Source organism: Salvia splendens, chromosome 1 (genome assembly GCF_004379255.2).
Source record: "Salvia splendens isolate huo1 chromosome 1, SspV2, whole genome shotgun sequence".
Classification (NCBI taxonomy): domain Eukaryota; kingdom Viridiplantae; phylum Streptophyta; class Magnoliopsida; order Lamiales; family Lamiaceae; genus Salvia; species Salvia splendens.
Window position 1 is genome coordinate 46,016,244 of NC_056032.1, and position 19,334 is coordinate 46,035,577.

The following is a 19,334-nucleotide window of genomic DNA, read 5'->3' on the forward strand; positions in this document are numbered from 1 at the left end:
AATAATTTCTCATTTACCCGATCCCGTTAATCGAGATTACTCAAATCCTGACCTATTGATAGAAGGAAAATGGAGAAGCGTCTTACAAGCTAAATACTTCATTTTTCACTTAATAATCCACGTTAAATTTTCCGGCATACTAAAGCTGACGTGTATCGCAGCAACGACATCAAAGTGGCATTTTTACCCGATTTGGACGATTTGGACTCGACTCATGTATTTGGAAGATCAGCTACACCGGTGATGCATCTCAACTTTAGCTTGTTGCATTTGCTCGACAACTCCAAACTTTAGCTACCACGTCAAATTAACGGCCAGCTCTAAGAGAGCCAACACTTGATCAACGGCCCGTTGTTTCTCCTGCCATTTCAACCTGCTTGCAACTGATTCCGGGTCCAGAGCTTGTGAAGTCATGGCTTTTTGGTGCTCGGACCGCACCTCCTGGAGGAACACATCGACCTCTCTCACAAAATCGACCCTTAGAAGAACATCGTCAGCCTCAATGTTTGGCCTCATTGGCCCGTGATGCTAAATAAACAGCCAACGTTATCAAGAAAGAAACCATGAGAATCAAGACAAATATAGAATATGGCAACTTTCAGCATTTTACAAAAAAAATACCTTAACTAACGCTTTTCAATTCAAAAACCTCAACTTTGGAAAAAGTTTGATTTGTGACCCGCCTTAGAGAATCCGATGATAAAATGATGAATCACCTCACCGGAGTATACTATTGAATGTTGCAGATTCCGGCAAGGTGACTGATTATTCTGATGCCGGATTATGTAAAGCGGGACAAAATCAAACTTTGAAGTGAAAATGAAAACTGAGAATACATTTTGGAAAACGGTGGAAGTTGGAGACAGTGAGCCGAGGAAACATGCACCTAATACCAGAAAGGCGAGGCGAGTGATTTTACCTTATCAAGGTCGAATCCAGCAGGTACGAGGATGCTGAAAGGATCCTCTCTGGGAAAGGTTTCGATCATGAGCTTCTTGCACGCCTTGAGCCACCCGTCGTGATTGAATCCATCGTACATATTCAACATCTCGTTCAACAATCTCATCGCTGGAGTGGCCTCCCGCACCAAGATCTCAGTCTAAGAACGAGAGAATAATTCGGACAATTGTGACAAAATAATACTGCGTCCAATAACCACAGAACATGAGAAGTGAAGTTACCTCAACCCTCCTGTACAAGAGATCAAGACTTCTAATGGCATCCTTTTCTTCCTGAAATAAATATTCATGATTAAATCTCCCAATCTCAACAACTAAATTATTGCTACATTTTATCTCCATTTCAAAATTGGGAATCATCATCATCATCCTTGACATATCAACAACATAAATTTTATCAATCCATGCTAAGTATTGTGTTCATTTAAAAAGTAAAACATCTAAATTCACATTAATAGACATTGGGACACAGTAACTCACATCACGTCGAGCAAGATCAAGGCGATTCCATATCACCAAAAGAACCAGTTCAGTGAGTTCGCCTTTCTCAGCAGCTTCCACAATTCTCTGCAGTGAAAGTGTGTGATCCGATACTAGCTCGAAACAATAGCTAACATCACAAATAAAGAAATACTAACACAAAAAGGTAATCAAATTCTTGAGAAGCAACTGGAAAATGAATACAATTGAACACGAAATCAGTTTTTCGCAGCGACATATACACCTCGTCTGCAACAGTTTACTGGAATGAGGAGATTCGGGTAAAACGCATTGGTTTGAAGCAGATTCAATAATCAATTACTAATAAGATAAGAAACAAGCACATTCAATTTCTCATCTTCCTTCCATTTCTCTTCTATGCAACTTTTCTCCACAATTTCAACAATATACCTCTCTTTTTCCCTAAATTCCCTTCAATTGAGATAACATTCGACTTTTCAAGTTTCGAAATTAGCTTCTCTCTAAACCCTAAAACCCCAAATTTATGCTATTGCGAGAGAGAAAATAGTACCTCTTCGACCTCTTCAGCAGATCTAATGAAGCTGGAGACCAATTTCTTAGCTTTTCTCAGATCTTCATCGCGATAATTTTTGAGGCGCAATCCGATTTGACGATACTCATCAACTTTTCTCTCTTCTTCCTCGTCCTCCTCTTGCCGCCTCTTGTGAAACTCCTTCGTCTTTTCCCTCTGCCTAGCTTGCCATTCCTACACACACGCGCGCGCGCAGATTGAGAAAACCTAGAAATTGAATTGTGGAGCAAACGGAGCGAATACATACATCATCGTAGTACTCTTTAGGGAGGCCAGGTATGTAATCTTGCTCTTCTATCTTCCTGCATCTCTGTGCAATTGAGCTAGCAACGGATAATCGAGGAGAGAAGCTGCGATTGAAACAAGAGTGTGTGGGAAATGTTGATAGCGGCCATGAATTATTCAAGCTTGAGCATGTTAGGAGCTGCAAAAATTTTGCCTCCATTTCTTCGTCTCTGTTTTACCGGTTTCAGTTATATTATCCCTAAACACCGTGATTTTCTTTAATATTTTATTGAAATTGTAGTTATATAATACTATATTTTATTTAGACTGTTTTCTGAATTATACTGAAATTGAAATTAAAATTATATAGTAAATTTTTAATTTGATGTTAATTTTGTTTATGACAATTTAGTAATTGGTGTGAGTTTATATTGTAAAAACAAATTATTCATTTGTAGATCAAAAAAATATTAAAAAATAGTTAAAATCGGATTGATTTTTAATTGAATATATTTTTAAATTTGTATTTGTATTCATTAAGCATTCGGGATTGATTTTATGATTATGTTTTGTGTGCAAGTGTATATGTTTGTAAGATGTCCAATTCATAATATTTAAAATTTTAAATATTTACTTTGGACATGATACAAAACAATATTACTATACTGCATTCGTCTATAAAAAATTGTCTTAAAAGTGGACGACAATAGTAAAAAAATTGTTAAAGTAACTCATATAGAGAGATATTCACCATAAATAAATATGACTATTTTTTAACATTTTTTTAAAACCAATATTCCACTATTACTGTTTATTTACTTATTTTTCTTAGACAAATAGATGAATAACTATCAGTTCTTATTGAAATTGAGTTGAATCTCCATTTTAAATGCTCCACATTTTACTCTTGTATTGAAAAACCACAAAAGTTGAAATTGAAGTAAAAGTGACTACTCCATTCCAATTGCCAATTTTTATGATATTTAGTTGCTAAAATCATCTATATATATCTGAATTATACATAATCAAAGAGAGAGTCCATTTTTTGTATACATACTAAAATCATTGTCGCTAATAATCTACCAAAATTCATATTCCTGTTTCTACTATCATTTCTGCAGCAGCACCCATTGTACCAAACCCACTTATCCCAAGAAGAGCCAACGCCAGTTCCTCCTCATTCCACTGCTTCAGCCCCTTGCTCACCCTCTTCAGAACCTCCACGTCGACTTCGAGCATCCACGCGGGCGTACAGCTCACCATCAAACTCAGATACCCCGTTACGTACGCCCTCCACGTGGCCTTGTTGCACCCGAGCGATATCTTCCCATCGAGGGCGCTCGCGACAAACTCCAAGTGCTTCTGGAGAACCTTGGGTCGTCGTTTGGACGCAACCGACACTGAGTCCGCCCCCCACGCGAATATCCCAGAGTATACGGTGAAGTAGGCGAGAGCATACCCAGCCAGCATCGCGCCCATACCTCCTCCTGAATCCTGTCCGTTGGGGTCAGATCCGTGGAGGGATATGAACCACGACGGGAGTATCTCTTTGAATAGCGCCTGCACCGAGCTCAATCCACCGGTGAGCCAGACTAAGGAAGCCCCGAGTGAGGCTGCGAGCTTCACCTGACTCATTGCAGCAGAGAGGGAAACCTGGCCGTACTTTGTGTTGAACTTTGTCTTCTTCAGCTTCTCCGTTTTCTCCAGGGGTAACCCGCTGTTCACGATATCTTTAACAGTGTGCATTAGGAGAGAGACGATTTCTTCGATCATGAGCATGATGTTTCTGACAGCTCGGTGAACTCTCAAGTAGAGTATTCCGGGGGCTACCGCAGAAAGGCCTCCAGAGAAGTTGGAACCGAAGCCGTGGCCCAGAAGAGCACCCACGCCACCCTTGCTTGCAACGGAGGAAGAGTTTGAACCAAGGGCTGCAGCAAAGCAGACCCTGAGGAGTTGAACTATGGCATCACGATTGTGGTGGAACACAGTTTGGGATGCGGAGAAAACAAGAAAGTCGCTCCACCGTTTTACTTTTTGAGCCCATAAAGAAGATATTATTGGCATACATGGCCATGGACAACTTATGCCAAGACTACTTAAGGCTGGACCGACCATATTTAGAAGACGCTCAGAACCCCTGTCGAGTTTGTATGTTATTGTGAGGCTCACCAGAGCTGCCAAGGGTAATGGAAGTGTGAGCATAGAGCTTCCCCCTGCAAAGAAGATGGTACTTGTTAGCATAATGTTGAACCAACGATCAATAGGCTTGGGAGTCGCATTTTCTGCAGCACTAGAAAGTTCCAATGTTTTTCCCAGAAGACATGCCTACTCCAACAAAATCTCTCTATATAATCTGAATAACTTTATCACAGTACATAAAAGTTATATTTTGGATCAAATTCAATTTAATTATGCAAAAAGATATACAGTGAACTCTAGAGAAAAGAAAACTAAGCTGCAATAGGCAGTGTAAGGCAGCTAAAACGGGTCTACTACAGGTTATTATAGACAATATAAGGCCAGCACTAAAAAGACATACCGTCAGAAAGATCTGGGACATTGACACCAGTTGCAGCCAATATTTTATGTATTTGCTGTTCAACCATGGCTAAATTTGCAGCAGGGCTTGGCCAGTCGGTTCCATTCATAAAAGCAGGCTTCCAAAGACCCCGAGTCACTTCTGCTGACAAGTAACTTACAATAGTGGCCAAAGATGCAGGGAGAAAGTCAGCAAGATCTTTGAAACCTGAGATGAAAAACAATGGTATCACTTTGTCATGTTGATGCACAAATGGAAGGAACAGAAGTGACAGCATGCAACTAACAATGGATGTACAGATGCAACAGGACCAATGCCTTTTCAAACCACATCCATTCATTTTCTACTTTGATTTATGCAGTTTTGAGAACCTAAAACTGAATGGTACGTGACTGATAGTCATAGATTACAATCTAAGATATTATACTAGCCGATTGGTAAGATTATAGTCGATGATTAAATCAGATAACAGTTTGTGCATGTCAAACAGTAAAAGAAAGTGTGCAATCATGGGAGATTTTGTAGGCAGGTACAAAGAATTTAAGAAACTGGGCAAAATGGGTATTTTCTCTTGTACAGTGCAAATGGAGTTCATAAGCAGAATGAATTATTTCTGGAGTAACAGAATTTTACATGAAACAGATTTATCTTCCCAAAATACCAAGTACATATAATTGTAAATTTTTTAACTAACCGGTGGTCAATTCACGAGGTGATAGTCTCCCGTGGGCACAGGCTGTAAGGGCAGCATCCAGGGCAAAAGGAACAGCCTCTAGAATATCCCAAGCAGGTAGCTTAAGACGGAGAGAGTGATCATCAGACCCAGATGCAGATGAGGCGCTGCTTCCAGAAGTTGTTGAAGCCAGGGGTTGACCTCTGTTAATTTTTCGGAACATCATGTTTAGGAGAGCCTCCACAATCTCATGGACAGGATTTCCTGGTACTAGACCAGAAAGAATAGAAACAATACATTCCTGGTGTTTTCTGTACCAGCGCTTCAATTTTGGAAAAGAATCAATGAATACAGGTCCTTTCGGAGAAAATCTCGATGGCCTATTTGTTTTATTTTGATTTTTTGGTGAATTCTCATATGAAGCTAACTGGGAATTATGCACCAATAGGAGGTATTCCGGAGTTAAATGAGATCCTACTGGTGTAACGTCCCCCATTACATGTTCCAGAGGCGGCTGATCAAATCTCCACAACTTCAGCAGCAGAGTAAATGCATTTGAAAATACAACATGAGAGGAAATTTCCTCGCCTGTGCTAAGACTCCAGGACATAGTGGGTGCATAGGAACCAAAGAACTCACAAATTGGCATCAAGGCAGCAGCAAGTTGAGGAACCTGAATAAATTTTTCCGTACAATGTTGGAGCTTACTAGTCACAAAAACATTAAGAAATTTGACTTGGCTTCAACAAAACCTTATTGCTCTGTTCTACTCACTCTTGATGTTATTCTTTTTTTCTTTATTTTAATCATGGTATTCAACTTCAAGAAAATGAAATTAAAGACAGAAAATTGGACATAGCTGGACGTACCAAGCCATGCGAGGAAAAAATCTGAATGCAATCAACAGATGATACTCCAACAAGAATAACATTCACAAATGGAGCATAACCTATCAAATGGCTTTCACTTCCAGAAAAATCTGTAGGGAGAGCAGGCGAGAGCAATCTTGTGATTAGAAGGCCTGTATGTTCCTGTAAGCATATACACACAGCTTATCTTCGGAAAAGAGAGAAAGAGGGGGGGGGGGGGGGGGAGAACTACTCTGGTTTAAAATAATGACCTATCCCTTCTTCATATGCTGTCTCCTCTATTTTTAGGTTCAGGGAACTAGCAATCAACCAACATAAACTGAAGGTTGGAAATATTGCAGAGACATGTAATCAGTAGTACTTATTTCCATCAGCAAATTCAAAATGTATTACCTGTATGCTCCAACCACGAGTAAGAGAAGCCCCACAGAATATTGTAGCAGCGGAAATCTTCTCATCATCTGTGCCACTGACAGCAATCTCATACAACCGCTCCAACTCCGCTAAGCTTATATCGATCCACGAGCTCAAACTCAGTTTTCTTACTAACAAGTAAACACTAAAATACAACCCTATATATGCATCTTACTATTGTTGGCCACCAACCAAACTGAAGCTCGGAATATATGAGTCAGTTGCTTATGAAATAAGGATGTTTGGTTAAATAGATGATAATAGTCACATCACCATACCAAATGAAGTAATAATTTAATAGATCAAATTTTAAAATATACAGCCTTGTTAGCAACATTAGCTGCCAAACTGATAAAAGGATTATAATTTCAGTCACTTAGCATCTGAGTAGCACGTACACAAGTAAACTTTTCAAAATCATAAGTAGCACCTACCTAGTTGCTGGAGTTGACACCAATGCACTGACCATTGGAGGAGTTAAAGGTGACCCTTTCATGAAAGATGACCATCCAGGCACTTGACCGGAAATGTTTCGAGGAATTTGGCTGCAGCGACCTTTTACATATCCAGGCCACATATATGCTGATGTGTCCAACACATTTCTAGCAATGAAAGATTCAACAATAAGATGCCTGAGATTACCAGCTGCATGTGATTAAAAATAGGTCAGAGGGGCCACTTTCAACCATTAACAGGAACATGGAAGAGCTGGAAAGCTACAGAGGTTATGCATAGAATAATAAGAACTACAGGACCTGGGAAAAGAGCTAACACAGGCGTATATAGATATGGGCATATAAAAATGAAAAACATAAATAAGGTAAATGAGGCTCAATCTTTGAGACAGAAGGCAGAAGCAATGATGACGCAAATTCACCTTTCATATCACAAGAAATTGTGTTATCTGTAATAATTACTTAGGAAAATTGTAGCTCAAAATCAGAAAGCAAATCAAACAATCTCAGGTAAAGGAAAACCCAGACAAACTATAACAAATGGTAATTTTGTAAACATAAATTCCTGATGTTAGTGATGAAATACACGTAACAAAAATTAAATGAGATGATTATTAGTTTATTACTTAAAAATTAAAAGCAGAGGCTATACAAGATACTCACAAAAGTTCAAGGGTACGTCATTCAAGCTCATGCCACTAAGGTGGCCACTGCCAACAGACATGCCTGAAAGGAACAACATTGCTTTTGCAGCAGCTTGATTGGCCAAAGAAGTAACAGGTGGTGGTGCAGTCAACAACCCTTCAAAGTCATCCAACCGCTGAAGGCTTGAAATTAAGTCTTGTCGGCGCTTTCCCACCTGTTCCATATTTTTTCTCTGACTGACGGAGCATTGCTCAGCTTCACTGTTCAACTCATTTCCGTCCTCTTCAATAATATTAACAACTGAAAGTATGGCAATGGACAATAACATGCACAAACAAGTATCAAGACGAGGAACAGGACCCTCACTTGAATTCCTCTCCTGTGAAGGTAAGATACAGAGGAAAGTTTTCACAAATAGTGAATAGTGAATACATTTTTTAATTTCTTACAAATGTAAAGATTCCACATGTCAATTCTACCAAACTAATTAACAATGGCAACATCCACCAACATGCAATTTACCCGGTGAATACTAACAGCAGCTTCATGCAGAGAATTTAGGCAAAATATTTTAGATTGAATAGTTCAAATAGTTTTTTATTTTCTTTTCCAGTTGAAGAAAAAACTATCAAATTAATATGAATGCATCAAGATAAAAGAGCTAACAAAAACCCATAAGGCAAAGGTCTTACTCCCTCCGTCCTCTAAATATAGGAACTTTTGAAAGGGCGCGGGTTTTAATGCAAAATTGGGAAAGTAAGAGAGAGAGATAGAAAGAAAAGTGTGTTAATGGAAAATGGATCCCACCTCAATAGAGAGAGAAATTTCCTTAAATAGAAAGTTTCAATTTTTAGGGGACGGACCAAAAAGGAAAGAATTTCTGTTTTTAGGGGACGGAGGGAGTGCTTAGTAAGTGAGGAAAATCATATGCTAACGAATTAAGCGAGCTTTGTGTTTTTCTTTGTTCAAAGGAATTAATAGTCAATAATATCCAGTCAACACGACCAGTCTCGACAGCACAGCAGGAAGCACAGAAACAGTTATCATATTTCAACATGATTAAGTAGACAGTATTATCAGGTATGCTTGAATTAATGATCAGTTGATCAGGAAGAGAAACAAAAACACTTCCTTTATTTAAGATTATAATTATAATAAGAAAAAATTAATGCATTTCATGTATGTTGAATTAGCACCCACCCTCTGGACAAGACGTAAAGCTGCAGTCCACAAACCAAGAAACGCCTCTTGCCAAGTGGTTTCATTTAAAGCCTGCAGACCCTTCACCAAACCTGTCATACCAATTCAGTGTTGAAAGATATATATATATACAAAATATTAGCTTGAAAACTTGTAATTGTATTTGTAGGTAAATGTACCAGCAAGAGTTTCAACAGCACTGGTAGCTCTGACTTGTAATCCATCCATTGTATCTTCTAAATAAAGATCTATGGGAAGCCAAAGTGCAGAACGAACACTAGCATGACACTGGCTGGCAGACGACATAGGAGAAATAGCTGTCACTGCATGAAGTTGTTTCTGTGAGTTTGTTTTGCATTCACGCGACAGAACTTGGCGGGCAGCAGATGTCAACTGCAAGAGTGCCTCTGGGGATATATTTTTCGAGTTTCTTAGAGAACCAGACTTTGCAGCCAGCAGTCTTAAATGATCGATGAAGCATTCCCAATGCGCTGGCCTAAAAAGTAAAAGGAGGTGAATGTTTCAGATCCTGCATACAATCCCAAAGGAAAGAAGTCCGACAGCTAAAGTTGCCAAACTATATACCGTTAATGGAAAAGTATTCATTATTCTGTCATCTACTCAATGCAAAAGATATTCCACAATTTTACCAATAAAGCCAAAAAGAAAAGAAGCTTACATGTTTCGACGGGCCAAATAGAGAATCCTAGAAGTTGTTTTATCACGAAAAAACTCCCCAAGCATTTCAACGGCCATAATAGTATTTATCTTACTCAATGCTTCCTGGCGTTCCATTCTTTTCCCATCAAAATTATCAAGATGGTCAATGTCCATGTCTTGACTCCTAACTGGCCACCTTGATTTCTTTTCAGCAGTGAATTCTAACAGACCTTCATCATCAAGTGAAGCATCAAGTAGCTCCCATACAATAGAGAACACAAATATAACAATGAGAATCCCGGGTTCGGAGGATTGAACACGAAATATTTGGTAAAACTGGAGAACATCATTGATAGATTCCATTATCCTGAAATTCAGTGGTTCCAATTATCAATTGGAGTAACAGAAACTGGATCTTGTCTGATGCCAAAAGATCAAGAAATTCAACAGAAATTAGAAGGAGCTCACAAATCCGCTAGCAAGTACCCCTATGTCCCAAGCAAAGTATGCGGGTAATGAAACAGCTCAAATAATCAGTAACACCCCAAGTCTATTCCTATGATTTATAGCTCACGGAACCTAAACTGACCTTCAGGTTAAACACATCAATTTTTTTTAACAAATACATATCTTTTGGCCACATTAGGTAATATCGTATCATTCTGCTAAGCAATACCACAGATGGTGGCAGAGGATAAGAAATCTAAGAGTTCAAAATCAACACCATACATTACTTTGACAGTATAGCAAAAAGATTAGTCAAATTTGAAACCCGGACACACAGCATAAAGCAATAATATCATACTTCTGATAGTTAGGACCATTGATAAGCGACAGCAATGAGAATGCATATCTCTTAAGAAGCTCCATATACAATCTGTATGCCACCGGGTACCTCCTTCGACTTGGTATTACCCTGCATAACATTACTCTGGTCAGCACTCTTAGCTTCCCTCCACTTTTCATTGCAATATAAGTAAAATACCATTCTGGTTCAAATAAGAGCACTACTACACTAAGATGCCCTAGAATAAAGCTGTAAACAAATCAATCTAGCTTAACAGCCATACCTAGAAGAGAAATCATGCCAGAATACAAATAGAGAAACGCAAGTTATGAACAAAATTGAAACTAACCTAGTGGAAAGAAGTGCGAGAACGAGCATGGGCGGAACGATGCGAATAGTCAGCGCTTTCTCGAGGAATTTCCAGGCAATCGGGTGGTTATTCGACCAGCAAATGTGAGAAACGAGAAGCTCCGCGAGCTCGACGGAGGGCATGGAGACTCCGGCGGTGGTGAGGCTAGCGGAGAGCTGCATGGCCCACATGAGGGGATCGGTGGCCCTCTCCTGCGCGGACTTGGTCAGCTCCAGCACGCCGTCCCAGAGGCGCTGCTTCGCCGCCTCCTCGTCCTCCGCCGCCATGTGATCTCGAATTGACGAATTCCTAGCAGCGGAAAATTAGGGCATGGAATTGGGGATTTCCGGTTACACGTTTCAGTGTGTGAATGCAAATTTGAACAGAAGAAGCAATAGAGGGAGAAGAAGTAAAATCACAGTAGTCAATTTTGTGGGGCAAAACTATTAGCTCTTCCGAAGCTTCTATTGATCAATACTTTCTTCTAAGGCGGGGTTCGGTTTGCAAGATAAAATAATATCAAGATACAATCTAGAATTGAGTCGTTAGGTAAATCAACCCAACTTTGAAAACATAAATCAATCAACAGAATATAAAGGAACAACTCGCTACTGCATTCACAAATTAGAATTACTCTTCCGATATTTGATTAAAGCTTGAATTGCCCATTTGATCATAATCACAACATTTCAAATCCACTAAACAGCTCCTAACTAAGGCATCAACAAAAACTGAGCTGCTAATGCAACAAGACAGAAATCACTCAAACTACCAGAATCATCTAGTGAGTAATGTTATAGTCAAATTAAGCCAACAAAGCAGCGTGGCCATCGTATTTGAACCAGAGAGAGAGATTGTGAACATTCTTATCAGACATCGCTGCCCATTTTTCAACCAATTTTTACAGTATTGCGGTGCAACGTTCCGATAAACAAGCTGAATTTTAAAAAAATTTGATAGAAATCATACCTCTTTGATGACACCGCTAGGGTTTTGAGAGGATTATGGATAGAATTAGAATCCATGGAAATGAATAATCCATGCAAAATAATTTCCAAAAATTAAATCTAAAACTAAATGAAGGCTTGATTTTTACGTGATCTGTCAACTTAATTATGTTTAAGACTTAGAGGTAGGTAATATGCGTTTAAATTTCTAATTTTTTGTTAAAATTTGTCTTTACACACCAACTTTGTATTAATTAGTTTAAAATTAAATTGTTAACTTGATGACTTGCTTATGAGACATTATCGGACGTCAATCAAAACAATGTTAGATCAAGTAGTAAGTAGCAAGACAACATTAACATTAAACTGTATAATTTCATATGTTGAATAATGATATACTCCATATTAAAAAGGATCAAGATGAAAAGAGAAAACAAGAAATAAGATAGGAGGTACAACAAATGAAATCATCAACTTTAGTAAACGTGACGTTGCATCTAACAATGTCACGTAAATAAGTAATCAAGTTATATACTACTACTATCAATTCCAAAAAAATTTATTAATAGCAAAAATGAAATTTTTAATTCCAAAAATATGATACTCCCACTTAATAAAGTACTATCTAAGATCATAATGTATTTAGTTTTTTTTTTTTGCGGGAATACGACTGAACTTGAAGACAACCGACATGAAATATGACTCAAGTAACTTAAGATGAATGGAGTAATTTTTTCATGATAGAGAGAGTGGATAAAATGCGAGGGTAAACACACAGCCACTATTCTGGGTTTATAGTACAAAAACTTGCAAAAGATTGATTAGTTTCAACTACACAATCAAAGCTATAAGCCCTAGAGAAAAGATTTAGCATATCCGGAATAAAGACTTCCAATCTTGTGTCGAAGAACCCACTGCTTCGAGCCCATATGTCACCGAGAGCTAGCCGCCGCGTGCTTCTCTTCTAGTCGCATCATGCAGAAGCTCAACGTCAACTCCCTCAGGCGGCAATTGGACGTATCGGACCACAGATCCCCGGATGAAGCAGTTTCGCACTGAAAGCTGCAAAAAGTATGTTTCTTGAGGAGCACAAGATAGTATGGATATAACACATGAATGTAGGGAATCAACTATATCAAGAACAGTATTAATGAGGAGAAATCAATCGATCACAGATGCACGGATGGAAATTACTTGCCATGAATACTCAAATATGGCAATGGAAGTCGACAGATGCAATTAAACATACACATTGTCATAGAAGATTGTACAAACACTTGTAAAGATGGGAATTTGACCAGGCTTTTTGGAACTAGTATATAAACTACTAGTTCGAATACAAATTAGGAAGAATAATATACAAAGTGAAGTTTTTAACGAAATCTTCTGACGCCAAATGCATCATATTCAACGAAGAAACCAGCATTACAGCTCGACAGCAGAATGAGAATTTGTACATACAAAAACATGATTATTCATTGTCCATCAAACATTCAAAGTTTCGGTGCACAAGCAGCCTCAAGCCCTCAACAAAACACGATCAACAAATAAAGCCAAATGCTTGGTATTAACCATGAAACCAGCTTTACAGACAGTTAAGAGAGAATTTGTAGATAAAAAAAACTTGAATCTTCACTCTCCATCAAAACTTCAAAGTTCCAGAGCACTAGTGGCCTCAACACAACATTAACTACAACAACTCAAGCCAAATGCTTCGTATTAAACCAAGAAACCAAAAACTAGACTCTTCATTCTCCATCGAACTTCAAAGTTCCAGAGCACAAGCGGCCTCGACAAAACAATTAACTACAACTCAACTCACTCATAACCCGAAACAACTAGCCTAACTCAGATTATTCCAGATTGAATACAGAAACAAAATCAAAACACTTCAGCCTTGTTTATTCAGCAACAGGAGGGAAGTATAAAAACTCCCAAATTATACTATGGCATATGCATACATAGAACCATCACTAAAGAATTAAGCCCAAACTTCACAAATAGATAGTACACTAAAACCCTAATTAAACCCCACACACAAAAGAAAAAACAGAAAGCAAAGAACGAAAAAACAGATAACAAAAAGATCGCATTATTCACTTAACCCTAAATCGTAGAACACGAAAGGAACCAAGATATAGAGAGAGATAATACCATATGGGGATACTTGTCCTGATCAACAACCCTAGTATTCTCCAGCTTAATGTTGAGGTACTGATCCACCGAATGCAGAGTCCCTCTAATCGCTAAATCATTCTTCAATTCCACCGTCACTTCCCTCCCCACCAAATCCTTGAAATACGAGAAGAATAACTGCAAATTGAAGAGAAAAAAAAAAGAAAACAAGTAAATTAGGTTAAACCCCTAATTCAAAAATCAGAAAAAGGAAGCATCCGAAGAAGAATTCAACCATTTTTGCGAGGGAAATCGGTTTTCAGTTTCACTGCGCCTGCGACGAGAGATCCAAAAGCTGCTGGAGCGAGCTCGATGAGTAATGGGGGTTTTGCAGAATAAATTTTCGTTTTTTTTTTGCAGATGCGACCCCTGAAGCCTTGTATACTTTTACTTAAAGGTCCTTTATTAACTCTTATTTGCACTATTACCCATTAATATTGTTGTTTTTTCAATCAAATTGAAGAATACTAAATAGTATTTAATTTAATTATAAGTAAAGTATGAATAATGAATATCAAGTTGGATTTCATCCTTATCAATCAAACCAAACATCTTCTAAACAGTATAAATACCGACTCTTAGTAAAAAAATTGTTTAAAGATGATCCTAATATAAATTATATCATTAAATAAGTATCCAAATATTGTATATTTCCAACAAAATTTATTATTCTACTTCGGGAGACTCTACAATAATATTTCCAAATGAAAACTTCTTTCTTAATTCAGAAAAAGAGAAAAATGTCAACTGATGTGGCGTTTTTAAGGTTCGAAAAACACCAACTAAATTGACGTGTTCAAAGATGGAGTATATATTAAGCATATCATACAAGTGTCGAGTTTACTCGAATAGTCTCATTTTAACCGTATACATGTTCAAGTTTTAATGTGCGTAGTTTTCTACTTGGTTCGTATTTGATACAACGTCGTACTAGCTAAGGCTCGGATACCATCAAAGAACAAAACCATATATGCAATGCATACACACACACTATCATCTGTAGCAATCAAGCCACTTAACCCAATTCTTTAAGGATCCACATAAATAACTGAATCAAGGCACTCAACAATATAACAAATCACTTCTCTCAAAAAATAAAGAAATACAACAAATTACTATCAGAAACAGTAGGCATCAAAAAGAGTTGGGGAAAATATCAATTACAGATAGGTATGGTTCTTAGTTTACTAAGGGGAACCATACACACCATACAAGTTTATGGCAGAGGGCGTCGAGTTCATGCTCTAGACTGATCCATGATCTCAGATAACAATGAACGGAAGCAGATCATTTACACCTGTATCGAACACGACCAACAGCCGGACAAATATATTTCTAGTAAACCCTAAAAAAGGATCTAATGTATTTTTCTTACACTAGACAATCGCGACTTCTTACATCCTTTGTTTGACGCGTCTGCCATTGACATCACCTCCATCTAGAATACCTTCGATCCCTAGCTTGCCAACAGTAATAGAGTGTTCGTTGACCCTGGCAACATGCTCCAATAACTCGGTGAGCACCTGTGGACAGCTTTCTTTAAGGTACTCAAAACCATCTGTTTGCATGACAGCTGCAAAAAGAGATCACGCTTATCAGAAGCGGTTCCACACCAGTTAAGACTTTACGAAACAAAGGACATGTTATACAACAGCTATCATAATATACAAAGAAAGACTGATAAAATCTCAACAATTGACTTAATGAATTTTAGGACCATAAGGCAACTCAACCACGAGAAATTTATTCAGAAAGCAAAGCTGACACAATCATTCTGCAATGGTGTGCATCAACACTGTCAAGAAAACCAATGTACCCACAAAACTCTCGGATACTCAATGCTCAGCAATCTTAGGGACAGGTAACCACACAATTATGAGAACCTCAAGGTCAGCCAAATTACATAGTAGTATTTTCTATTGGTCAACATGCCTATGTAGAAATATCAAATGCACGACCTTATAGCTAATAGATTTCAGAGTCGGCACTATCAACCCAAAGCACTATTTTTGAGATAATTATTTGCGTCACCGTAACTAGATCCCTGATGCATCTAAATCAGTGGAGTTTCATGTTATGTTCCAAAACTAAAATACTTGCAATTTCAAGATTTACCTCTAAGATTTTCAGGAAGAGCGACAAATTTGAGACAGACAGATTTCAGCTGGAAAGAGTGGTGTTGTTCTGCAAGTGCTAATGTTGTTGCAACAGTATTGATGGCAACATCCTCACAAAGGTTGGCCTCACAGAGCAACCTCAACCTGTCTAAACCATACCGATCAGCAGCAGCAAGCATATGCTGAAACATCAATGTGGAGGCCCCTTTTGAGTTCAGTCCAGTAAGCTCTTCAAAATCAGGAAGTGCGTCCCAGTACATCCAATGAAGCAGGGCCTGAAAGGTAGGAAAAATGAAGCACAACAACGATAAAAAACTTGCAAAGGACATGTAACCAAAAATTTGCAGATATATTTAAACTAAATGGTAAACATAACTAAGAAAGAAGAGGTGAAAAGTTCTTCATTCACAAACCGGTATTAAAACATAACAAAGTAAGGACCTCCAAAGAGGCATCTCTCTCATGGTTTTCATACATGCTAGATGCATCACTCGAGGAAAAATTCACCAAATTCCATTCACCACCAAATTCTGGTTCGTAAACAAATTTATCAACTTCATTTTTACTTGAACAGTGGCACAGAGCGTGGGCTATTACATTTATATCTGTACATAAAGTGAGCTACATATTAACCATAGCAAGCACACTAGGCTTGCATATCAACTTCAATATGCATGTTCCAGTGCAAATGTTTACACCATTCCCATGTGGCACCAGAAAGTGATTGCTGAGTGCATCATGGTTGAGTGGAAATGACGAGCCCAATAAACCATACAAGAACACAGTACAAGACAAATGTTGGTCGGAAACATGTTTAATTTTACACTGTTTATATGAAAAGAAGTGCTTGAACTCTAAAGCATTTTACAAGCTATTCTGAAGAGCTTATAAGCTCGTCCAAGCACTTTCTAAACTGAGAGGTGGTTCTCAGTTTAAACATTTAAAAAGAAGAAGCCCCCCCTAATCAAATGATTTCTTAATCTGCAAAGTGGTAAATATTAACATAGAAACAATATATTTGGACAACGGTACAAAAGATTATTAATTATCATAATGTGAAAACTGAAAATCATTTGCAGTATACCTTAAACACAGGCGCCTCCATGTCTTCAATCTTTATACACTCCGTATTTTTATCCTTCATTGGACCATATAATTGAGCTCTGAAAACAGGTGATCGTGCTGCAAGAACCAACTTATGAGCAGAAAAGGTTTCTCCATCAACTTCAAAATTTACATCAGTCCCTTTTCCACTTTCTAGCAGCTGCCCAAAATGCAGGCCAATATTTGATGGGGAAACAGGAATCGAGTAGATCTTAGGTCCCTCTGTGCGCGAGTTAACAACACCAACACAGCAATGCACATGAAGGCAATCATCCTTCAGATAATCAGATGATTCCATAGCAGTTCTCTTGTAAAATCGTTTGTAGCCCCTGCAGCCAAATTTGAACTTAAAATTTACCATCCTCTACTTTTTAACAACCCATTACTTGATCACCTTGCATTCGTCATATACCACAATCAACAAAGTTTGAACACTTAACGAATTGTCAACAAATAGAGCCAATGTGCCATGAACTACTAGCATTATATATAAAGACAAAATCGACGAAGGCAACGCAGAAAAAACAATTGTTAAGACAGCCACCACTGAATACTTGAACAAAACATAAACACATAAGATTCACCACACTCAAAAGCAGACATTATTCTTACTAGAGATACCTAGCATACAATAGCAATTCGCATTCAACTACATCTCACAATCTATAAAAAAAACTTGACAGCAAGTACTCACTAATATAAAATTGAAAACCCACCACATGCTGCCTCGGTATTTAAGAGTATACGGTCCCGTCTCCAGCGCCCTACCGAAATGGCTATGAACTTTGTGCCGCTCCCTTCCACTTTGATCCAAGAGAGTCAGCTCAAAGAGTGCCCTAACGTCGGTGCCCTCACTAGCTAACGCGATGAAAAGCGAAACGTAAGTAGCATTATCCTCCGCGCTCTTTCCATCTGGATAAAAATAAACTGCCCACGAATACCCACCAACCATAAACGTATCCGACGCTACATACTTCCCAATCCCAATTCCCTTTGACAGCGAATACCCCGTGATCTTAAAATCGTGTGTGCCATTAACCGTCACCGTCTTCGACGTCGACGTTGTCTCCGCAGGCGAGGATGAGGGCTCCGCTGTTTCCTTGTCAAACCTGCCCATTATTCCCACCTCTCACAATCGTGATTGGACTTCTACACCAATTAATCGATATTTACCAAGAAATGTAACTCAATCGGGCTTTTCTCGGCCAGATTTTCTTAGACGGTGAAAATATATACGATCCGGAGGGGGAATTGGGGACAGATCTAGGTTAATTGGGGCGAATTTAAACTGGAAGTGGACTGCAGATAATAAATTTTAGGGTTTACCAGGGGCGATTGCGAGGAATTCTCGGGCTTCTTCTTGTAATTGAATTGAGATTGACGCGAGAAATTCCTCGATTCCCGAATGGAGCCGACGACGAAAGTCGGAGCTATTCTAGTTCTAGAGAGAGAAAGAGAAGATGGTTTTATAGAGAGAGAGAGAGTGGTAAAAAATGAATAGAAGAAACGACCACCACTATTTATAGAAATGGAGTGGCAGCTCAAAGTTGCTTTTCTGATTAATCACAATCTTACTTGGCAATGTCTCATTGGTTCATTTTATGCCAACTTTTTGAATCAATTAAAACGTTGGAATAGCATTGATGAAATTTAGTTAAGAGCATCTCCAGTGGGCGGACATCCCACTCGGACATCCACTAGGACATCCCAAAAACACCTCCTGCCACGTCACTAGGACATCCCACCCCACTGCCACATCACTAGGACATGCCCTGCATATCCGCCCTTCCCATCGCCCTTCCCACTAGGACATCCCGCAATTAAAAAATCACAATAATTTAATTTGTAGAAATGAAATTTGTAGTAAAAGAAGAGAGAAACTTGTTAACACAAGTGGTGCAAATGAAATGAAGTTCAACGAGCCGTATATATAGAATTTAAAAAAAAAAATCAAATATCGGACGTCCGACCGGGACGTCCGACCTTCGCCACAGTGGCGCCCGTCCACCCGCCCGTCCCCGGGACGTCCGAGGACACCCGACGTCCTCACGGGACGTCCGTATCCGACCTCCGACCTCCCAACGGCGGACGTCCCGTCGCCCTTCCCGGTGTCCGACCGGACGTCCTACCGGAGGGGCGCCATAGGAGATGCTCTAAGAGTTTAAACATAGCAATAGGAGTAC

The 19,334-nt window shown here is 38.8% G+C and overlaps 3 protein-coding genes across 3 annotated transcripts; all 3 read right to left on the bottom strand.

Moving 5' to 3' along the window:
• Window positions 1-36: 36 nt before the first annotated feature.
• On the bottom strand, window positions 37-2,470 carry LOC121755918 (protein PALE CRESS, chloroplastic-like). Its single transcript, XM_042151366.1, has 6 exons — window positions 2,240-2,470; window positions 1,972-2,166; window positions 1,440-1,526; window positions 1,182-1,232; window positions 920-1,099; window positions 37-528 (listed from the first exon to the last, which is right to left on the bottom strand). The coding sequence occupies exons 1-6, from the start codon at window positions 2,435-2,437 to the stop codon at window positions 295-297; spliced, it is 945 nt and encodes a 314-aa protein (XP_042007300.1). The 5' UTR covers window positions 2,438-2,470; the 3' UTR covers window positions 37-294.
• A 682-nt stretch (window positions 2,471-3,152) lies between these two features.
• LOC121755938 (mediator of RNA polymerase II transcription subunit 33A-like) lies at window positions 3,153-11,274 on the bottom strand. Its single transcript, XM_042151388.1, has 12 exons — window positions 10,809-11,274; window positions 10,478-10,588; window positions 9,692-10,039; window positions 9,192-9,508; window positions 9,013-9,104; window positions 7,831-8,191; window positions 7,147-7,357; window positions 6,692-6,806; window positions 6,299-6,460; window positions 5,451-6,102; window positions 4,757-4,963; window positions 3,153-4,430 (listed from the first exon to the last, which is right to left on the bottom strand). The coding sequence occupies exons 1-12, from the start codon at window positions 11,093-11,095 to the stop codon at window positions 3,307-3,309; spliced, it is 3,987 nt and encodes a 1,328-aa protein (XP_042007322.1). The 5' UTR covers window positions 11,096-11,274; the 3' UTR covers window positions 3,153-3,306.
• Window positions 11,275-12,467: 1,193 nt separating this feature from the next.
• Window positions 12,468-18,644, bottom strand: LOC121755946 (BTB/POZ and MATH domain-containing protein 2-like). The gene is made up of 6 exons (XM_042151397.1): window positions 17,868-18,644; window positions 17,132-17,480; window positions 16,046-16,322; window positions 15,343-15,503; window positions 13,910-14,068; window positions 12,468-12,817 (listed from the first exon to the last, which is right to left on the bottom strand). The coding sequence occupies exons 1-6, from the start codon at window positions 18,266-18,268 to the stop codon at window positions 12,698-12,700; spliced, it is 1,467 nt and encodes a 488-aa protein (XP_042007331.1). The 5' UTR covers window positions 18,269-18,644; the 3' UTR covers window positions 12,468-12,697.
• Window positions 18,645-19,334: the final 690 nt, after the last annotated feature.

Excerpts from the sequence above, each read along its gene's own strand:
- LOC121755918 (XM_042151366.1), bottom strand. The coding sequence starts at position 2,437 with ATGGAGGCAAAATTTTTGCAGCTCCTAACATGCTCAAGCTTGAATAAT. Across the intron at positions 1,527-1,971 it reads CTGCTGAAGAGGTCGAAGAG|AGAATTGTGGAAGCTGCTGA; the intron begins GTACTATTTTCT and ends CTTTCACTGCAG. Across the intron at positions 529-919 it reads CTGGATTCGACCTTGATAAG|CATCACGGGCCAATGAGGCC; the intron begins GTAAAATCACTC and ends CTGTTTATTTAG.
- LOC121755938 (XM_042151388.1), bottom strand. The coding sequence starts at position 11,095 with ATGGCGGCGGAGGACGAGGAGGCGGCGAAGCAGCGCCTCTGGGACGGC. Across the intron at positions 10,589-10,808 it reads CTCGCACTTCTTTCCACTAG|GGTAATACCAAGTCGAAGGA; the intron begins GTTAGTTTCAAT and ends AATGTTATGCAG. Across the intron at positions 10,040-10,477 it reads AATGGTCCTAACTATCAGAA|GATAATGGAATCTATCAATG; the intron begins GTATGATATTAT and ends ACTGAATTTCAG.
- LOC121755946 (XM_042151397.1), bottom strand. The coding sequence starts at position 18,268 with ATGGGCAGGTTTGACAAGGAAACAGCGGAGCCCTCATCCTCGCCTGCG. Across the intron at positions 14,069-15,342 it reads GTGATGTCAATGGCAGACGC|TTATTCTTCTCGTATTTCAA; the intron begins GTCAAACAAAGG and ends TTCAATTTGCAG. Across the intron at positions 12,818-13,909 it reads AGGACAAGTATCCCCATATG|CTTTCAGTGCGAAACTGCTT; the intron begins GTATTATCTCTC and ends TACTTTTTGCAG.